The 19,640-nt window shown below is 42.4% G+C and overlaps 1 protein-coding gene across 1 annotated transcript in view; it reads right to left on the bottom strand.

Moving 5' to 3' along the window:
• The window catches only part of LOC111160767, a 618,405-nt gene that overhangs the window by 268,016 nt on the left and 330,749 nt on the right, over positions 1-19,640 (bottom strand). The window contains 1 exon segment of the mRNA XM_022524110.1: positions 6,380-7,614. Coding sequence (XP_022379818.1) covers positions 6,380-7,614 — 1,235 coding nt within the window.

Here is a 19,640-nt window from a genome sequence, read left to right on the forward strand (position 1 = left end):
CATTCTCTGACCTAGAAATATTAATCGCAACAGTTTACTTAGTAAAAAAATTTTTTTAAGTTGTTTTTTAAAGATTGTATTTATTTATTTGGCAGAGAGATCACAAGTAGGCAGAGAGAAGGGGAAGCAGGCTCCCCACTGAGCAGAGAGCCCGATACGGGGCTCAATCCAAAGGACTCTTAGATCATGACCTGAGCCGAAGGCAGAGACTTAACCCACTGAACCACCCAGGCACCCCTAAGGATTCTTAATTATTTATTTATTCATTCATTCATTCATTCATTCATTTTATTTGCCGAGCAGAAGCAGGCAAAGCGGCAGGCAGAGCGGCAGGCAGAGGAAGAGGCCCCCTGACTGGGGGCCTGGATCCCAAGATGCTGGGATCATGACCAAGAGCGGCAGGCAGACACTTATCTGACGCCACGCAGGTGCCCCCAAAATTTTCTTAATATTAACGACGTTGGCTTTTGCAATTAAAAAGGAAAAAAATCTAGGGCACCTGGGTGGCTCAGTGGGTTAAGCCTCTGCTTTCCGCTCAGGTCATGATCCCAGAGTCCTGGGATCCAGCCCTGCATTGGGCTCTCTGCTTGGCAGGGAGCCTGCTTCCCCTCCTCTCTCTCTGCCTGCCTCTCTGCTACTTGTGACCTCTCTCTCTGTCAAATAAATAAAATCTTAAAAAAAAAAAAAAAAGGAAAAAATCTAAATGTATGATGATAGACAATTACTTTGGTAAATTATGGAACTGCCCTGAGCCAAACAGTACATAGCAACTGGAAAGAATATACTAAAACTGTCAGTATAAATAAGGAAAGATAACTGTATTCTCAAGAAGAAAAAAACACATCTTCAGAATAATATAAATCTTATGACCCCCATTACAGGAACAAATTGTAAGCGTTTGCCTGTTTATTTGTGGTTAAGTAAACATTTAGTTTGGATTACTTCTGGCTTTGTACTTAAGTGTATGTCAGAAGTTTTCACATTCCCAATTTTTGCAATTCTCCATTGTTTACATATCTTTGTGTCATAATTCCGTACTTTATTATAAAAATGTCAATTTTAGAAGTTTTAGAGTATTTAATGATGTAGATGCTCATAACATTATAAATATTAAAAAACTAGCCTCAGTTTTCTTTCATGAAAGAAATATACTTACATATGCCTGAAAATTTGGGGAGAATATATTGTAAACAATGCTAGACTCAGGTACAATTATGGGTTATTTAAAATTTCTTCAATGGTTTATACATGATTTCTAATTTTTTAAAAAACTTCTTTAAAATTTTAGGGGCGCTTGGGTGGCTCGGTGGGTTAAAGCCTCTGCCTTCAACTCAGGTCATGATCCCAGGGTTCTGGGATCAAGCCCCGCATCAGACTCTCTGCTCAGCGGGAAGCCTGCTTCCCTTCCTCTCTCTGCCTGCCTCTCTGCCTACTTGTGATCTCTGTCTGTCAAATAAATAAATAAAATCTTTTAAAAACTTCTTTAAAATTTTAAGTATGGGGCGCCTGCATGGCTCAGTCATTAAGTGCCTGCCTTCTGCTGAGTGTCCTGGGATCCAGCCCTATATCTGGCTCCCTGCTCAGCGGGGAGCCTGCTTCTCCCTCTCCAGCTCCCCCGTGCTTGTGTTCCCTCTCTTGCTATCTCTCTGTGTCATAAATAAAATCTTTTAAAAATTTTAAAAAATAAAATTTTAAGTAGGCTCCATGCCCAACATGGGGCTTGAACTCATGACCCTGAGATCAAGAGTGGTATGCTTTACCAATTGAGCCAGCCAAGCACCCCATGTTTTCTAATTTCCATACATTAAGAATTTATTGTCTGTATAATTTCTTAATTGTAAGAGTATTTTATTCTCTTCAGGGATTAAATGGGTCACCTGGGCAGCCCATTCTGGGACCCTGCCTGATCGATTTCAGGAATGAGCTGATCTCACCTTGCCATGGCAGGATGTGTAGCTCCGCAAAAGGGTAAGAAGTGGAGGGGATCGAGGGCCTGCTTGGTAGAACACTCATATCTGATTCTTTACTGTAGAGAGTGTCTACCCGGAATCCATCCTGTTACAGTGTGGTGGTAACAGGTGCACTAATCCGGGATTTAGGGCAAAGATGTTAAAATTTAAGTATAGATCACAAAGATCATTTTACAAATACAGGGTCTTGGGCCCAAGACTAGAGGTTCTGGTTTAGGAGGTCTGGGGTTTGACTTAAGAATTTGCATGTTTTCCTAATTTCTCAGAGAATATTAGGCAGGAAGCCCAGAGAAAATACTTAGAAACAGGTCTGGAGTGTTCCCGGCTTACAAGTATTATGCTTGCTGGTTACCCTCAGTATACTTGGGTCTTAGTTCAAATTACATCTGCTCAGAACAGCTGTCCTTGAAAACCCATACTAAAATAGCCCCTCCAGTGGTGCCTGGATGGCTCAGTGAAAGCATCTGCCTTTGGCTCAGGTCGTGATCCCAGGGTTCTGGGACTGAGGCCCTTGTCTGGCTTCCTGCTCAGCCTGGAGCCTGCTTCTCCCTCTGCCTGCTGCTGCCCTGCTTGTGCTCTCTCTCTCTGTCAAATAAATAATTGAAAAACAAAATAGCTCCTCCATTACAAGCCATGTACTTGCCTTCTTATTTCTCCATAGCACTTAACTGACCTTCTATTATGTACTTATTTTACTCAGTCACCTTCACTAAACCATATGCTCCATAAAGGCCATGACTTTGCCTGTTTTGTTCAATAACATGTCCCCAGTGACAATGGTGCCTGGCACAGTGTAAATGCTAAAAAATAAAAATAAATTTCCAAAGGAATGAGTTACTCAACACTGCCATAACACTGTGGTATGGCAAATTGGGGGGGGGGTGCCACAAGTAGGATTTATAAACTGGATTGCATATCTTTTTTAAAAAATTTATTTGAGGGGCGCCTGGGTGGGTTAGTGGGTTAAGCCTCTGCCTTCAGCTCAGGTCATGATCTCGGGGTCCTGGAATCAAGCCCCACATCAGGCTCTCTGTTCAGCAGGGAGCCTGCTTCCTCCTCTCTCTCTGCCTGCCTCTCTGCCTACTTGTGATCTGTCAAATAAATAAGTCTTTTAAAAAAATAAAAAATAAAAAATAAAATAAAAAATTTATTTGAGAGAGAGAGAGCATATGCATACACACATGTGAGTGGAGGGAAGGGGGAGGGAGAGAATCTGGAGCAGACTCCGCGCCGAGCACAGAGCCTGATGTGGGGCTTGATCCCACAACCCTAAGATCATGACCAAGCCAAAATCAAGAGTCGGAGGCTTAAATGACTGAACCACCCAGGCATCCCACATGTTCTTATATCAAGGAAATAACTGGATAAAGAAGAACAAGGAAAAAAAGGGGAGAGCAAGAGGCTTTTTGCTAGGAAAACTAAGATTTTTTTACCAACAGACCTGCTCAAAAAGAATTGATAGGGGCGCCTGGGTGGCTCAGTGGGTTAAAGTCTCTGCCTTCGGCTCAGGTCATGATCCCAGGGTCTTGGGATCGAGCCCCGCATTGGGCTCTCTGCTTAGCAGGGAGCCTGCTTCCCTTCCTTTCTCTCTGCCTGCCTCTCTGCTTACTTGTGATCTCTGTCTGTCAAATAAATAAAATCTTAAAAAAAAAGAATTGATAAAGGAAGTTCTAACAAAAAGGGAATGACAGAAGGAAACATGAAACACCAGGAATGAAGAAAAAGAAATAAAAAAGGTAAATATATCATCAGACGTAATAGGCTATTCCCCTTTGAGTTTTTAAAATTATGTTTGACGATTGAAAGCAAAAATGACAACTTTACCTGCTCCGTGTATGAGCAGGTTTGGGAAAGATCAGTTAAGACCACTATTATAGGGGCGCCTGGGTGGCTCAGTGGGTTAAGCCGCTGCCTTCGGCTCAGGTCATGATCTCAGAGTCCTGGGATCGAGCCCCACATCGGGCTCTCTGCTCAGCAGGGAGCCTGCTTCCTCCTCTCTCTGCCTGCCTCTCTGCCTGCTTGTGATCTCTCTGTCAAATAAATAAATAAAATCTTTAAAAAAAAAAAAGACCACTATTATAGGGGCGCTTGGGTGGCTTAGTGGGTTGGGCTTCTGCCTTTGGCTCAGGCCATGATCTCAGGGTCCTGGGATCTTGCCCCACATGGGGGACTCTGCTCAGCGGGGAGCCTGCTTTCCCCTCTCCCTCTGCCTGCCTCTCTGCCTCCTTATGATCTCTCTGTCAAATAAATAAAAATCTTAAAAATCTTAAAAAAAAGACCACCATTATATGTTACACACACCTGACAGGAAGTCTAGGATCAAATATGACTGTGCCAAGTGCAGGACAAGATACAACTGGGGCATTGATACACTGAAGGTGGGAATGTAAATTAGTATGGCTACTATGGAAAAGTTTGTCAGTTTCTTATAAAGTTAAAAACACAAACTTAACATGGGTGTAATTTACCCCAAAGAAATGAAAACTTATGTTCATACAAAACTGGATTCACAGTATCTTTATTCATAATAATGAAACACTAGAAACAACCCAAAGTCCACCAATATTAAACAAATAAACTATGGTGCATTCGTAGCAAAAGAATACTACTCAGTAACAAAAAGTAAAATTATCTATATGCCCAACAAATTGGATGAATCTTAAGGGCAATTTGCTGCGTGAAATAGAGCCTATCCCAAAGGTCACACTGTGTCATTCCATTTTAACAGCATCCTTGAAATGACAAGATCAGAGTGATGGAGTACTGGTCAGTGGCCGCCATGGATCAGGGTTGCGGGGAGAGTGTCACTATAAAGGGGCGGCACATGGATGTTTCTTTGTGTGGGCACAACAATTCTGCATCCTGACTGTGGTGAGATTTACAGGAGTCTATCTATATATGTGATCAGGTTTCTTATAACGCTACACTAAAAAACAAAACTTCACATCAATTAATGCATGCAAACACTAGTGAAAACCAAATAAGGCCTATAGTTTACTTAGTGCATTGTACCCATGTCATTCTATTGGTTTTGATTATGTGTTATGGTTATGTAAGACACTGTCACTGAAGAACCCAAGTACAAGTACTCAGGAACTTTGTACACGTTATAATTTTATGTGAGTCTAAAATTATTTCCAAAAACTTAGAAAAATCATATATAAGGTTATTTTTATAAACTACTTTCAAACTTGAATAAATACACCCTAATTTGTTAAATTACATTTATAAATATATTCCTTTTTCTTTTGCCTGAAAGAGAGGACTTTAGAACCTAAGAAATCTAAGAGCGAATGATACAATGATGCAAATAGGGCACAGAACACCCCTGCATTGTGTACATTAAAATTTAATCAGTGTTGAGGATAGCCTACTTTAAAATGATGGCCTCACTGAGAATATGGTTCAAGGTTTCCTGCCCCAAAATGGACAGCAGATGTAGAAGATTAGACTTCTGATGGAAAACTCAGGTATGCATCGTTTTCGTGAGGCTTCTTTCCTTCAAAATTTCTCTGCTAGCTACTCCACATTTAGTGTGTTCATGAGTTTTATGTCTGTAATGAATTTATCAGAAATGAGGCAGAATGTAGCGCTAAAATTCATATTCACTGCCATTTTCCTTCAACATGAATTTCACACAATTATTGAGGTTTTAATTCTAGGCAAAGGCTTTTGCACAATCATATCATTGCTACTGTGTGTAAGCTCGCTGGTAGGATCTATTATGATCACTGATGAGACAGGGTCTTTATTCCCATAGGAGGCTTTCCTATTCTCGCCATTCATAAGCTTTATCTTAATATATACTTTTCAGACATGTAATCACCTAGAAATGTTTCCTCAGGACTTTTCTGCATTGAAGTATCAGGTTTTTTCCTGTTGTGACATATGATATGAGGTAATTGATCACTGAAGGCACTAGCACATTCTCTGCATTCATTGAACTTCACTCCTGTGCAAATTCAGTATTTCCCAAGGGTGAAAATCTAGCAACAGGCTAATTGATCTATATTGACTATATTCAGGTATGCTGGGAGCACACTGATGTTTAATGAGGTTACTGAACTATCACGGTTTACCCCCTGCGAGAGTTCACTTGTAGGTAATGAGTTCAGATTCTCTGCAAAGGCTTATGTACCTTGACTTACACATTTCTTGTATGTATTGACAAGGCTTAACAAATGAAAGGTGTTGTGAAATCCAAAGTCTTTCTATGAATTCTTTGATGTACGATGGCTGCTGACTTGGTATTGAAGGCTTTCTCCCATTAACAGTCTACATAGTTTGCTGCATAAATTCCCTGGGAATGGGATTATCACAGTCAGTACACATAAAGGAAGTTAATTCTGCGTGAAATCTCTGATGTTGCATGAGGCGTATTTTCCTCCTGAGGGTATGACGATATTCACTGGGTCACTGGGGTTTGTTTCCATTATGAGTTCTCTGATGTACAATAAGATTTCTCTTTGAGGAAAAGCCTTTTCCACAGTCACTACATATAAAGGGTTTCTCTCCTGTATGAGTTCGCTGATGAACGATTAGTCGGCTTTTCACAGTGAAGCCTTTACCACATTCATTGCATGCATAAGGTTTCTCTCCAGTATGAATTTGCTGATGTAAAATGAGCTCAGTTTCCGTAGCAAAGCCTTTCCCACATTCGCTGCATATGTAGGATTTCTCTCCTGTATGGATTTGTTGATGTACAATGAGATAGCGTTTCATGGTGAAGCCTTTTCCACATTCACTGCACATGAAGGGTTTCTCTCCAGTATGAGTTCGCTGATGTACCACAAGATTGCTCTTAAAGGCAAAACCTTTTCCACATTTATTGCATATATAGGGTTTCTCTCCAGTGTGAGTTCGCTGATGTAACATCAGTCCACTATTCACAATGAAACCTTTCCCACATTCACTGCATCTGTAAGGTTTCTCGCCAGTATGTGTTCGCTGATGGACAACCAGCCGACTCTTCAGGGGGAAGCCTTTCCCACATTCACCGCAGATGTAGGGTTTCTCTCCAGTATGAGTTCGCTGGTGTATTATAAGCATGCTCTTCACGGTGAAACCTTTTCCACATTCACTGCATACATAGGATTTCTCTACTGTATGATTTCTCTGATGTACGATGAGATTACTCTTCCTAGGAAAGCCTTTGCCACATTCATCGCATACATAGGGTTTCTCACCTGTGTGGGTTCGCTGATGTTCAATTAGTCGACTCTTCATCGTGAAACCTTTCCCACATTCGTTGCATATATAGGGTTTCTCTCCTGTGTGATTTCGTTGATGTACGATGACATAGTGCTTCGTGGTGAAGCCTTTCCCACATTCACTGCAGATGTAGGGCTTCTCTCCAGTATGAGTTCGCTGGTGTATGATAAGCATGCTCTTCCCGGTGAAGCCTTTTCCACATTCGCTGCATACGTAGCATTTCTCTCCAGTATGCTTTCGCTGATGCACAATGAGATTCCGCTTCCCTGGGAAACCTTTTCCACATTCGCTGCATATGTAGGGTTTCTCTCCAGTGTGAGTTCGCTGGTGTTCAATTAGACGACTCTTCATGGTGAAGACTTTTCCACAATCATTGCATAGAAAGGATTTCTCTCTTTTATGAATTCTCTGATGTTCATTAAGCCTGGACTTTCTGGAAAACACTTTTGCACAAATATTGCATCCATAAGGTTTCTCACCTGTGTGAACTCTGTGATGATCTGTGAGCTGAGACTTCTTAATGAAGGCTTTTCCACATTCACTGCATATATGGGGTTTTTCTATTTCATGAGTTCTCTGATGCTTAATGACTTGGGACTTATTGCTAATAGGTTTTGCACTTACAGGGAGTTTAACAGATGAATGAAAATCTTCATGCTTATCACGCAGAAATAACTTCACATCTCCGCTGAATTTAGTAGAGTTTTTAATTTCATAGCTTTTGCTCTGGTTGACTAAACTTAAATTTGATTTCAAAGTTTTTATATAGAACTCAAGCATATGATTTTGCCTGGAAGGAGAATGATTTTTGCTTTGAGGAACAGTATTTCCAAATGCATCATTTTTGTGGTTTTGTTCCATACCTTTCAGCATTCTTGGATTTTCCCAGTGACCTTGCAGGTGGTTATAAACTTTGCTAGGTTCTAGAAGAGAAGAGAACAATGAATCCTTTCATAATCTTGTTTTGAATATAACTTTAAAAAATTCTTTCATGTTTCTTAAAAAATGGCATATTACTGACAATCCTATGATAACAGTATAAAAGAAATGCCATATATAAATGTTCCTTATCTCTTATACATTGGTAAAAACACAGCAATATAAACAAAACAAAAGGGAAAAGCAGTAAGTATAAATAAGATTATGCATCTGACAATGTATGTAGATTTGCTGCTTTCTAACTAGGATCCCACAAAACATGCAGAAGTAGTAAAAACAGAAGCAAGTCATTGTTGGCAGCAAACGACAGGGTTGGAGGAACACCATTCCACAGAACTTGGAAAAACACCAGATCATAAAGGGAGAAGAGACCACTATCCAGAACTATGAGGGTTGCATTTGTTCACTCCAAACTGTTTCCTGAATGGCTCCTGTGTACAAGGCACTATGCTGGTGTTTGGAATATATAAAATATGCCTCACTTTCACTGATCATAAATCAAGTCAGGGAAAACCAAATGATGAAGAAAAGAAAAACGAAGGGAGTTGGATATTGTGAAATGTGATTGAAGGAGAGCAATGCAGACTGGAAAGTGGAGGGAATCAGGATATACCTCCATAAAGACAAGACAGTTGAATGATGAGTTCAAGGGAGAGTGGTTAATGACAGTGAGGAATCTAGGATTTCCCTGCTAACCATATGGCTTGGGTACCTACCACTTGGTAGGTAAAGGCATGTCAAATGGAGATGAGGAATATTGCTGAAATTCAGAACGTATAGGAAAAAATCTGTGTTGTAGAACATAAACTTTGTGAGGATTAGGGGACAATGTAGTACAGACATCGAGGTCTGGTTGGAGGTGTAGATGGAGATAGCAGTGTTGAAATGATAACATACCTGTCATCAAGAAAAGAAGACTGGGTGAAAAGTTGTGAGAATACAGATAATGAAAGATGGTTGAAGGCACAGAAGGTTTTAGACATTTCAACACTTAGGCTGGGGATTCTTTAAGTTCACCTAGAGAACCCAAAATCTGACTAGGGACACTGGGGAACCATGCAAATGGAGGTGTATGAATAAATGCATTTGTTACCTAGCAAGTAATCAAGTAAGGTCTTCAGAATTGAAAGTGACCTGAGACAGACTCTTGCATAGTAATCCTGTTCCTCAATTGGCCTTTCTGTAGACCACCACCAGACTAACTTTCCACAGACATCAGTCAGATTTAGTGAACTCCACCCTTAGCCTGGCTCTCATGTTATCATACGTTCCATCTACACTGAATAGGCGGATCATGACTGTAGGAAATCTGGCAGCCGGACAGTGTACCGGGTAGCCATTTTCAGAAGCTGACATGCTCCTGCACAGGATATAGAAACCGTCAAGCTGATGACATTCTGCGTTCAATACGGAAATCGTACCCAAGCTTTTCCCATTTCAGAGTCCCCAATGTGCTGTTCCCTCACTTGCCAGCAGCAGCATCTAGTTCAATAGCTCTACGTTTGTGTTTTGGTTGGCAACAGGTTGTACGAGAGGAGCAACTTCCTCCTCTAAAAGTTCAGCTTTACCTTCAGTTTTTCTTAGAACATCTAGCAGTTCCTTATTGTTACTCCACTACCACTGTCCAGGTGAAAGGTCATAGAACCTAGAGCTACAAAAAATACAAAACCGGGGCACCTGGTGGCTCAGTGGGTTAAAGCCTCTGCCTTCGGCTCAGGTCATGATCCCGGGGTCCTGGGATCGAGCCCCGCATCGGGCTCTCTGCTCCGCAAGCAGCCTGTTTCGTCCTCTCTCTCTCTCTGCCTGCCTCTCTGCCTACTTGTGATCTCTGTCTGTCAAATAAATAAATAAAATATTTAAAAAAAAAATGCAAAACCAAGCACAGCCCCCCGCCATGCTACCTTAAGTACTCACATATCAAATCCAGTCATTCTGGCGATTAAAGTGCACACCCTTGTGAATACTCCCATTTATCCATGTGTCCACTCCACTGATTCTCCCGATGACACCTTCTAATGCTGCTTTCGTCCAGCCAACTTCAAGCCATTCTGAGTAGTTAATACCATGCCTTGCAGTTTCCTATTTCATGCCTTCATTCCTAATTCCCAGTGGCATCTTCCTAATTCAAAATGTAGATATCCTTTGTATATATCATGCTGTCGTTTGATTCTGATGATACAACCATAAACTCTATTTCCTTTTTATTTCTAAATTAGTCCCTTTATTGTTATTTTTTCACAGTTACCTTCAGTTAAGATTTAATTTCAACCAAAGAGAGGTCTGGCCCTTGCCATTGGCTCCAGGGAAGTGATCTCTAGGGCCTCACAATGTCCTACCTGATAGGAGTGCCTTTGTTTGCCTGGGGCCTTTGGACACTGGATACTCTAATAGTGTGGTTTATGAAGGAGACTTTGGGGCATGCCATGTCAGTTTCAACCTCTGAACCCTCAAAGGAATTGGAGAATTAGTGTGATTTCTGGTGGGGCTAAAAACTAAAGTTCAGCCATGTAGGCAATGTGTGAGTGAGCCCCAGTAAAACCACTGGATGCTAAAGGTTCAAGTGAGCTCCCCTGGTTGGCAATATTCTTTGCATATTCTCACACACCGTGGCTGGGAGGAGGTAATGCTGGCCACAGGTCGAGAAGCACTAAGTGCTCTAGAATTCCACTGCTGGATGTATACCTAAGAAAATGAATGTTCATAGCATAATTCTAAAAGCCAAAAAGTGGAAAAACCCAATGTCCATCAACAGATGAATGAGTAAATAAATTGTGGTATATCCATATAGTGGGAATAGTATTTGGCAATAAAAAGGAATGAAGTACTAACACATGTTAAAGCATGAAAGAACTTTAGGAACTTTAGGCTAAATGCAAGAAGCCAGACACAAAAGACCAAATATTTTATGATTATATAAAATATCCAAAACAGTCACATCTCTAGAGGTAGAAAGTCGATCAGTGGCTGCCCAGAGCTTGGGGCCTGGAAAGAAAAGTTTCTTTTTAATTTTTACTTTTTTTTTTTTTAATTTTATTTTTAAGTAATTTCTACAACCCCCAGATCAAGAGTCACATGCTCTACTGAGTGAGTCAGCCAGGAGCCCTGGAAATGATTCTTTTCAAAGTGATGAAAATCTTCCAAAATTACTTAAGGGGATGGTTACATAACCCTATCAATGTACTACAATGCACTGAATTGTATGTGCTAAGTTGGCAAATTATAGGTTATGCAAATTATTTCAAAGCTGCTTTTAAAAATGGGGAAAACAAATGATTTAGAGAAATGGGAAGACCTTGGACAAACCAAGGGAAAATCGGAAATATTAACCATACGAAGGAAGCCATCAAGGCAGGCATAAGCTGATTTTGGGTAGAAGTGATGTAGGATGTAAAACCATCTTTTCTAGTGAAACACTGAACAGAAAGAGCAGAGACCTTAAAGACAAGAATGCTATAGCTGAGAGCAGTGTGAACGGGGTAAGGTGCACAGTACAAAAGGCGAATCTGACGCTCAGACGAGATGGAAGGGGATTGTTGGTGGAGGGAAGGGGATTACTTCTCCTCGTGCAGGGACTCAGAAATCTTGGGCAGGTAAAATACCCACAATGCTACACAGTATGTAGGAGACACCAATTTGGAGTCTCTTCCAGACAACAGAAAGAGCTTAATTCATGAGCCAGAAGGAAAGTCTCAAGTATCAGGAATTCAGCAGAGAAAATGGAAAAGAGTTGGAAGAATCTCCAGTGGAGGGGAAAGCTAGAAAGGACTGATGCCCCGTAAGAGACCAGGTTACTGCGATGATACAACACAGGCTGGAGCCGGCCGTAGGGAGGGCAACTCGCATTTCCCAAGAGCTGGGCGGGAAGGTACCGATAGTCAGAAACGGTGTGAATTCACACGGCTCTCTTTGGAGTAAGGCCTGGGGACTGGGGGCTGCGGATTTCACAGCCAGGGTGGCAGAAGGAATAGGGACACACACTCTGACAGGGTACAAAGAAAGGGTAAGCCACAGACTCCATGGAAGAAAACTAGGCAAACCAACAAAAATCAAGGTATAAAATGAAAAAAAGCAAGGATCAGATATCAGAAGAGAAAAAAAGAGTTCAACTTCCCTCTAAAGACCTAAAGGGAAAGTTCTGCTATGGGAGAGAGATACAAGGAGCACCGCTGCCAGCCTTCTCTCGATGATGACGAGGGCAACTTCCAGTTACCCGGGTCCCCGTTCTCACTCACCCCGCCAAGTTCCACCGTGGACTTCCTCCTGTTTCGCCCACGGTTCCTCCCCTCGTTCCAGCCTGGAGAGTGCATCTGGCTTGCTGGCTTCATACCCTGCTCGTGGGAAAGAGAACACTTAGACTCACTGAATCGGGCTGGGGTCTGTCGAGATGGGGGAATGCTACATTTGAGGGCCTGAGACAGTTTTCACATCTGCAAAGCAGAGGCTTGTCTCTCAGGAGAGGGCACATGTGATTTTGTGAAATAATGATGTGGATTTGGTCTTTGTACCTGGTTCCTGGCACAGAGCTCCTAAGGCCCTTGTAATTTCCTAAGTGACAGCCATGACAGGAGCATCTTCTGTTAGAGCACTTGGTCTAAATTCCGGTTCCCGATACAAGAACTTCTAACACCCCTAGACTCTCTAGAGTGATGAGTGTCTTTCTGTGAACTAATGACTGATGGCAAGGACCCCTGCAGAGCTTGTGCGTGGTGGCTGGTTGCCACAAAGACACTGGCGGGATGAGAAGGTTGGAACCTTCAGCTCCAATCCCCTGCCCCTGCCACTGGTAGACTGAGTTAATCATGATTTAAGCAATCATGCCTACAGAATGAAACCTCCATAAAAAGCCCTAAACCACCAAGTTGGGAGTTTCCAGGTTGGTGAACACACCTGAAGGGCTGGGAGGGTGGGCAGACCTAGAGTGGTCATGGAAGGTCCACACCCCTCCCTCCATACCACGCCTTATACAACTCTTCCTTTTGGCTGCTCCCAAGTTTTATCCTTTATAATAAAATGGTAATCTTAAGTAAAGTGCCTTCCAGCTCCATGAGCTGTTCCAGCAAATTGCCAGGCCTGAAGGGGGTTGCAGGAATGCCCAATTTATTGCTGGACTGAAGCATGGGTAACCTGTGTAGTGGGCACCCAGCAGTGGCCACTGGCATCTGAAGTGAGGGCAGTCCTGTGGAACTGAGTCCTTAAGCCTGTGGAGTCCGAGGCTAACTCTGGTAGTGGCAGAACTGAAATGAATGGCAAGACACCTAGCTGGTCCCTGGAGAGTTGGAGAACTGGTTGTTGGTGTAGAAAAACCCCACAGGTTTGGCACCGTTTGTGGTGGTAGTAAGAGCAGGTCGTAGTACATCAGACCCTTGTGTCATGTGCCCAAGGAGGCACTGAGAATCTGCCAAATGGAGCAAAGCAGTGGCTCTGGAGTGTAAGTAGCTGAGAACGGAAAGGCCACTAACTGGGCACCCTCTGAGTGACACAGGGGAGCTGTCCTCACCTACTGACACCAGGTTGCTGTAGTTCTCCAACATCACGTCCCGGTACAGGCCCTTCTGGGCGGGGGCCAGCAGCTGCCACTCCTCCCAGGTGAAGTCCACGGCCACGTCTTCCAGTGTCAGCGGTTCCTGTAACATGTTCCTGTTTCGTATGAGTGTTTCTCTTTCATTGATTGATAATAAGTACACAGGAAGTTGTTCTGCTAATAGTAATTACAAAGCTGAGACCAAGTCTGATGTATAATTTGTGGTCTGCACATTTTTAAAGAAATTCCCTGACACCAGCTGGGTAGCCTAAAATTCAACTCAGTTCTAACACGAGCTACCTGGAGATAGTGTCACATTTCATGAGGTCAGTCCCACAAGGCCACCTCTGCCCCCACTTCAGACACCACCAATCCAAGTTCATGTTGTCACCCGTGCTCAGACTAACCGGCTATAGACTGGAGGTCCCAATGACTCCCTTCTTGGGTTGAATTTGCTTGAGCGGCTCAGAGAACTCAGTTTACTTACTGCATACTAGTTTATTGTAAGAGAATATTATAAAGGACGCAGATTTCATCCAGATCAAAGGGGCCCACAGGGCAAGGCATGAGGGGAGGGGTGCGTCACCCAGCACCTATGTCCCAGCACCCATGTCCACCAAATGGGGAGCGCTCCAACTCACACACCTTTGGAATTTTATGGAGGCATGGCCCATCATGAACTCAATTTCAAGCCCCTCTCCCCTCTCTGGATGATGGGGGTATCACTGAAAATCCCACACTTCTAATCATGGGTTGGTCTTTCTGGTGACACCCCCCACCCCCCGCAGGAATCCACCCAGAGTCATGCCATTAGAACAAGAGATGCTTCTATCACCCAGGAAATTCCAAGGGATTTAGGAACTCTGTCACAGATGAGGTCAAAGACCAAATATTTGAACAAAAGATGCCTCTGGTACTCTTTTCACTTAGAGAATTACAAGGATTTTAGGAGCCTTGTGTCAGAACTAGGGGCAGAGACCAGTGTATGTTTTTTATTCTTTCACAAAAGGTTAGCATCATAGATACACTTATGAGATAACCGGTGAACTGGAATATTCATTAAAAAAATAACCAAAAAATGAGGCAGACACACAAAAAGATAGAAAATATAAAGGAGACTTAATAAAGACTGAGAATAGAGTGAGGCCTATACATAGTTTTTGGGAGCAATTACAGAGAATCGGAGAAGCAATGCGAAGATCTCAGGACTAAGAAAACTTCAGAACTGACTGAACATCCTGCAACACAGACTTAGTCAGCAAGCAAACCCCGGCAGGAAATCCGAGTCTAGACTCATCAGTCTGACCGCACAGAACACCAGCTGCAAAAATCAAACTATGAAAACAACCAGAAAGAAAAGACTCATTACCAACTAAAGAGAGATAAAATTTAGTGAAATAAAAACAACAGAAGCAGGGAAAATGTTGTAATAAATCTGTATTGGTTCCCAGCACAGTTTCTTAAAACTGTTGGACTCTCTGGAGTCCTAAGTGTCTTCTGCATCCTGACATGATGACTAATGGCTGGGGGCCCCCTGCAGAGCTTCAGGATAAGAGACCTGAAAGACCCCCAGCAGCCAGGGAGGAAAGACAGACTGGACGACCAGCGATTTAATCAACTGTGCCTGTATAAGAAAACCATCATAAAACCCCCTACACAACAGACGTGGGGAGCTTCCAGGATGGTGAACACACTGAGGTGGGGACAGGGTGGTTCCCTGAGGGAGGACCTCCTCACCCCTTCTCCCTTACCTGGCCCTGTGCATCTCTTCCATTTGGCTATTCCTGAGTTGTAGCCTTTACAGTAAATCAGTAAATGTTTGTAAAGTGCTTTCCTGAGTTCTGTGAATTGTTCTAGCGTATTACCAACCCTGAAAGGGGGGTTGTGGGAACCGTCAAATTTACAGCTGGTCACCACAAATATAGGTAACAATCTGGGACTTTGGGCTGGCACCTAAAGTGGGGGCAGTCTCACAGAACCAAGCCCTTGGCCTGTGGGATCTGATGTGAACCCCAGGTAGTGAGTGTCAGAATTAAGTTGAATTGTAGGACACTCAGCTGGTGGGTAGGACACCCAACAGAGTTGTAGAATTAGTAGGTCTAAGTAAAATAGACACATTTTGTGTCAGAGCTTCTGTGAATAAAAAAACAGATCAAGAGTGTGGAATGTCTTCAATGTCCTGCCCTGTGGTCATAAAGCTTATGCCTGAATGCCACCAGGGAATGAACTGAGACCTTCTTGTCAATGGACCTGCCATATCAGGGAAAAACTGATGGAAATCTATCCCCACATCATTGAGAGATTACAGAGAGAAGAGAACAGACTTGGTAGAGCCTGCAAATTCTTTTTTTTTTTTTTTAAAGATTTTATTTATTTATTTGTCAGAGAGAGAGAGAGGGAGAGAGAGCAAACACACGCAGACAGAACGGCAGGCAGAGGCAGAGGGAGAAGCAGGCTCCCCGATGAGCAAGGAGCCCGATGCGGGACTCGATCCCAGGACGCTGGGATCATGACCTAAGCCGAAGGCAGCTGCCTAACCAACTGAGCCACCCAGGCGTCCCGAGCCTGCAAATTCTTAACACTGCTGATATTATCACATTCTGATTATTTTACGTGACATGGAGACCCATTTGGAAAAACGAAAATTTAGGTTCCTACCTAATATCACACTTGAAAATACCTTTTCCCTGTTTCAAGTTAACCATAAAACAAAGGAACATATTACAATCCAAAATCCATAGAAAAATAATAAATTTTGTGAAAGGAAAGAATTAAAACAGCTGTGTTGAAAAAGATATCATGAACAGAGTGAAAAGAAAAGTGACAAGCTGGGAGATGTTTTTTTTATAAACAAAATAAAGGACCAATACACAGTGGTTAATTCTCATTAACTGGTAAGAAAAAAATGTTTTTCTAAATGTAAAAGGCATTTCGCAAGAGAAAAAATCCAACCGGCCGACAAGTAAATAAGGATTCCAACGTCAAAAGAAGGCAAAAGAATATTGGACCAATCCAATTGTTGAAAATTATGCAATCTTGGGGCACCTGGGTGGCTCAGTCAAGTGTCTGCCTTCAGCTCAGGTCATGATCTCAGGGTCCTGGGATCAAGTCCCACCTTGGGCTCTCTGCTCAGTGGGGAGTCTGCTTCTCCCTCTCACTCTCCCTCTGTGCACTCCCACTCTCAAATAAATAAATAAAATCTTTAAAAAAGAGAGAAAATTTAGCAATCTGATCCTGTCCTATTAGCACCGGGAAAGATCTCAGGCATGGATCAAGCACATACCATTTAGGAGGCACTCACTAAATGCTTCACATCGTTTAACTCCTTTTGCTGAGTATGATTACAGGCAAATGAATTTTGTAGTTAATAGTCACCAATCAGTTGCGCTTATTATTCCTTCAGATGCTTGAATTATAGCATCTTAAACCAACAGATTATGTCCTTTGGAGTATGATTCCACTGATACACAAAATGTCATGATAGTTGTGTTTACAAACACAAATATACATAAACCTAAATACATTTCTAAATGGGCACGTGTATACAGATGCACACACAGGTTCAGTGACAGCAAGAACACACCAAGTTTCTGCTGAAGTGGTACGAAGCAATGAGGAAAGGGGACAGAAAGAGGGAATTTTTTTGCCCATGTATACTCCATCATGAGGATTTTTTTCCTTTAAAAGGTCCTCATGAGAAAAAAATAATAAAAGGTATTCATGGGGGGCTTCTGGGTGGCTCCATTGCTTGGGCGTCCAACTCTTGATTTCGGCTCAGGCTGTGACCTCAGAGTGGTGGGATCGAACCCTGCATAGGCTCCAGGCTACCCTCTCAGAGGCTGGGATTCTCCCTCTCCCTCTGCCCCGCCCCCCACTTGTGTGTTTTCTCTCTCTAAAATAAATAAGTAAATAAATAAATAAACAAATCTTTAAAAAAAATGATATTCATCAGTCATTTGTACAAATATAAGAAACAAAAGCAATAAAGGAAGAGTACGTAAAAATTAGATCTTAAAATGGAAAAGGATAACACATTTTCTGGGATAACATGAAGTTATACAGCAAACACTCCAGAACCTTATAACTCAAGCTCTTACCAGACAAAATTTCCTGCAACTATCTAACGCCGAATCTGTAATTTAATGCCAGTTCAGCCACCCGTTCATGAAGCCTTGCATTGGTCCCCTGCAAAAATCGTGGTCACTGAGTTTCCTTGGCCTATTCCCACAGGAGACTCTGAGGAACTCTGTAATAGCAGTAGGAAGTCTGCTGCTTCCTTTATTGGAAGGCTACTGCTCACAACACTGTCCACTCCATCACCTCTAAGATTATAACATTTTCCTTGAGTCCTCAGTGCTAGAGGAACCATTCTGCTTTCTCCTCATGGTCACTGCATATCACATGATTCTCTCGTGTTGGTTTTGCACACAAGAGATGCAGTGTGACAGCTAATGTAAGCCAGAGGATCCTTCAGTTACATGTGGTGTTACAACATTCGTCATTTACTAGGAATCATATGAACACTATGTTCTTTTTTATTTTTTTCTTAAGTAGGCTCCATGCGTGGAACCCAGTCCAGGCCTTGAACTCATGACCTCAGATCAAGACCTGAGCTGAGATCAAGAGCCGGACAGTTAACCAACGGCACCACCCAGGCGCCCCTGAGCCCTATATTCTTCCTTCTGCTTTGTGACAATGTTGGGGTTAGAGTCAAACTTTAATTCTCTGTAGATACTGAACCGATTTTTACAAGCCTCTACACATCCATTAGGGAACAAAAGAGAGAATAAAACAAGACAAAAATCACCTGGGCATTGATCATTTTCTTCTGTTTTGAGAAATGGCCAGCAACTGCAATATTCTGTCTTTGTGTCTTCTGGATATGCTCTAAATTTCTAGTTAGAAATCTAGTCACCAGTCAAAAGTGGCCCAGAGATGACACAATTTAGGTCCTGGGACCTCCTTTTTCTTCATTCACTTCTTGTCAGGATCTGTGGGCCAAAGAACAAAATTAATTTCAGCGTTGCATTCTCTCTTGCTATGCACTCACCTTAACACATGGTTCCAGTATTTCTGTCTCTTTATTCATTCCCCAGAATTCATGCCTTAGGCATAAGACTCTGAACGTGTAGAGATAACAAGGATGGGGAAAGTGGCAAAGGAGAATTGAACAGAACTATGCCTCCCTGGCAGGTAATTTTCAGATCAATTTCAGAAATGAGGCCATATGGACAGTGAGGAACAGCGAATTTTTCCTTTAAACTATGTTGCTCTCCTACCTCTTTTAAAAGTCTTTACATACCCTATCTACATACACTTCAATGTGAGGAACAATGAGCACACCCAAAAAGGGGGGAAGGAACAAATTTTAAGAAACACCTAAAAAATATAAATACTGGGAAAACAGCAGTCTTTACATACATAGGTTAACCTGAAAGGAAATATCCAAAAGAATACACAAAAATTACAGAAGGATAAATACAGAATCCTAAATAAAAGGCTAATTAGGGATGCCTGGTTGCATTAGTCGATTAAGTGGCTGCCTTGGGCTCAGGTCATAATCTCGCGGTCCTATAAATCGAGTCCCGCGTCAGGCTACTTGCCCAGCGGGGAACCTGCTTCTCCCTCTCCCTCTGCTGCTCGCTGTGCTTGTACTCTCTCTCTCTAATAAATAAATAAAATCTGGTGGAAAAAAAAAGGTTAATTAATTTAAAATCTGAATCGTTCCTCTCCCCCAAATCTTTCATTTCTGCAGGTTCAAAGGGATGGGCTCATGTGGGGGAGCCAAAAGAAATTAAGAAATTATATGGAGGACAGATTTGGGCTTGAAGCTTTTGAGGAATGCTAACATTCAACAACTCTGTTCCAGGAGCGAATATGAGCCCAAAGCACCAACCAACCAGTGTTCCTGAACATGCACGCCTGTTGTCACACAACCCTGCACAAAAGACAGACGATACCAAACCCAGACCAGCTACACACATACATTAACCTCCCTT

The sequence above is a fragment of the Enhydra lutris genome, unplaced genomic scaffold (genome assembly GCF_002288905.1).
Source record: "Enhydra lutris kenyoni isolate GAN:26980312 unplaced genomic scaffold, ASM228890v2 scaffoldscaffold77, whole genome shotgun sequence".
In the NCBI taxonomy this organism is placed as follows: Eukaryota; Metazoa; Chordata; class Mammalia; order Carnivora; family Mustelidae; genus Enhydra; species Enhydra lutris.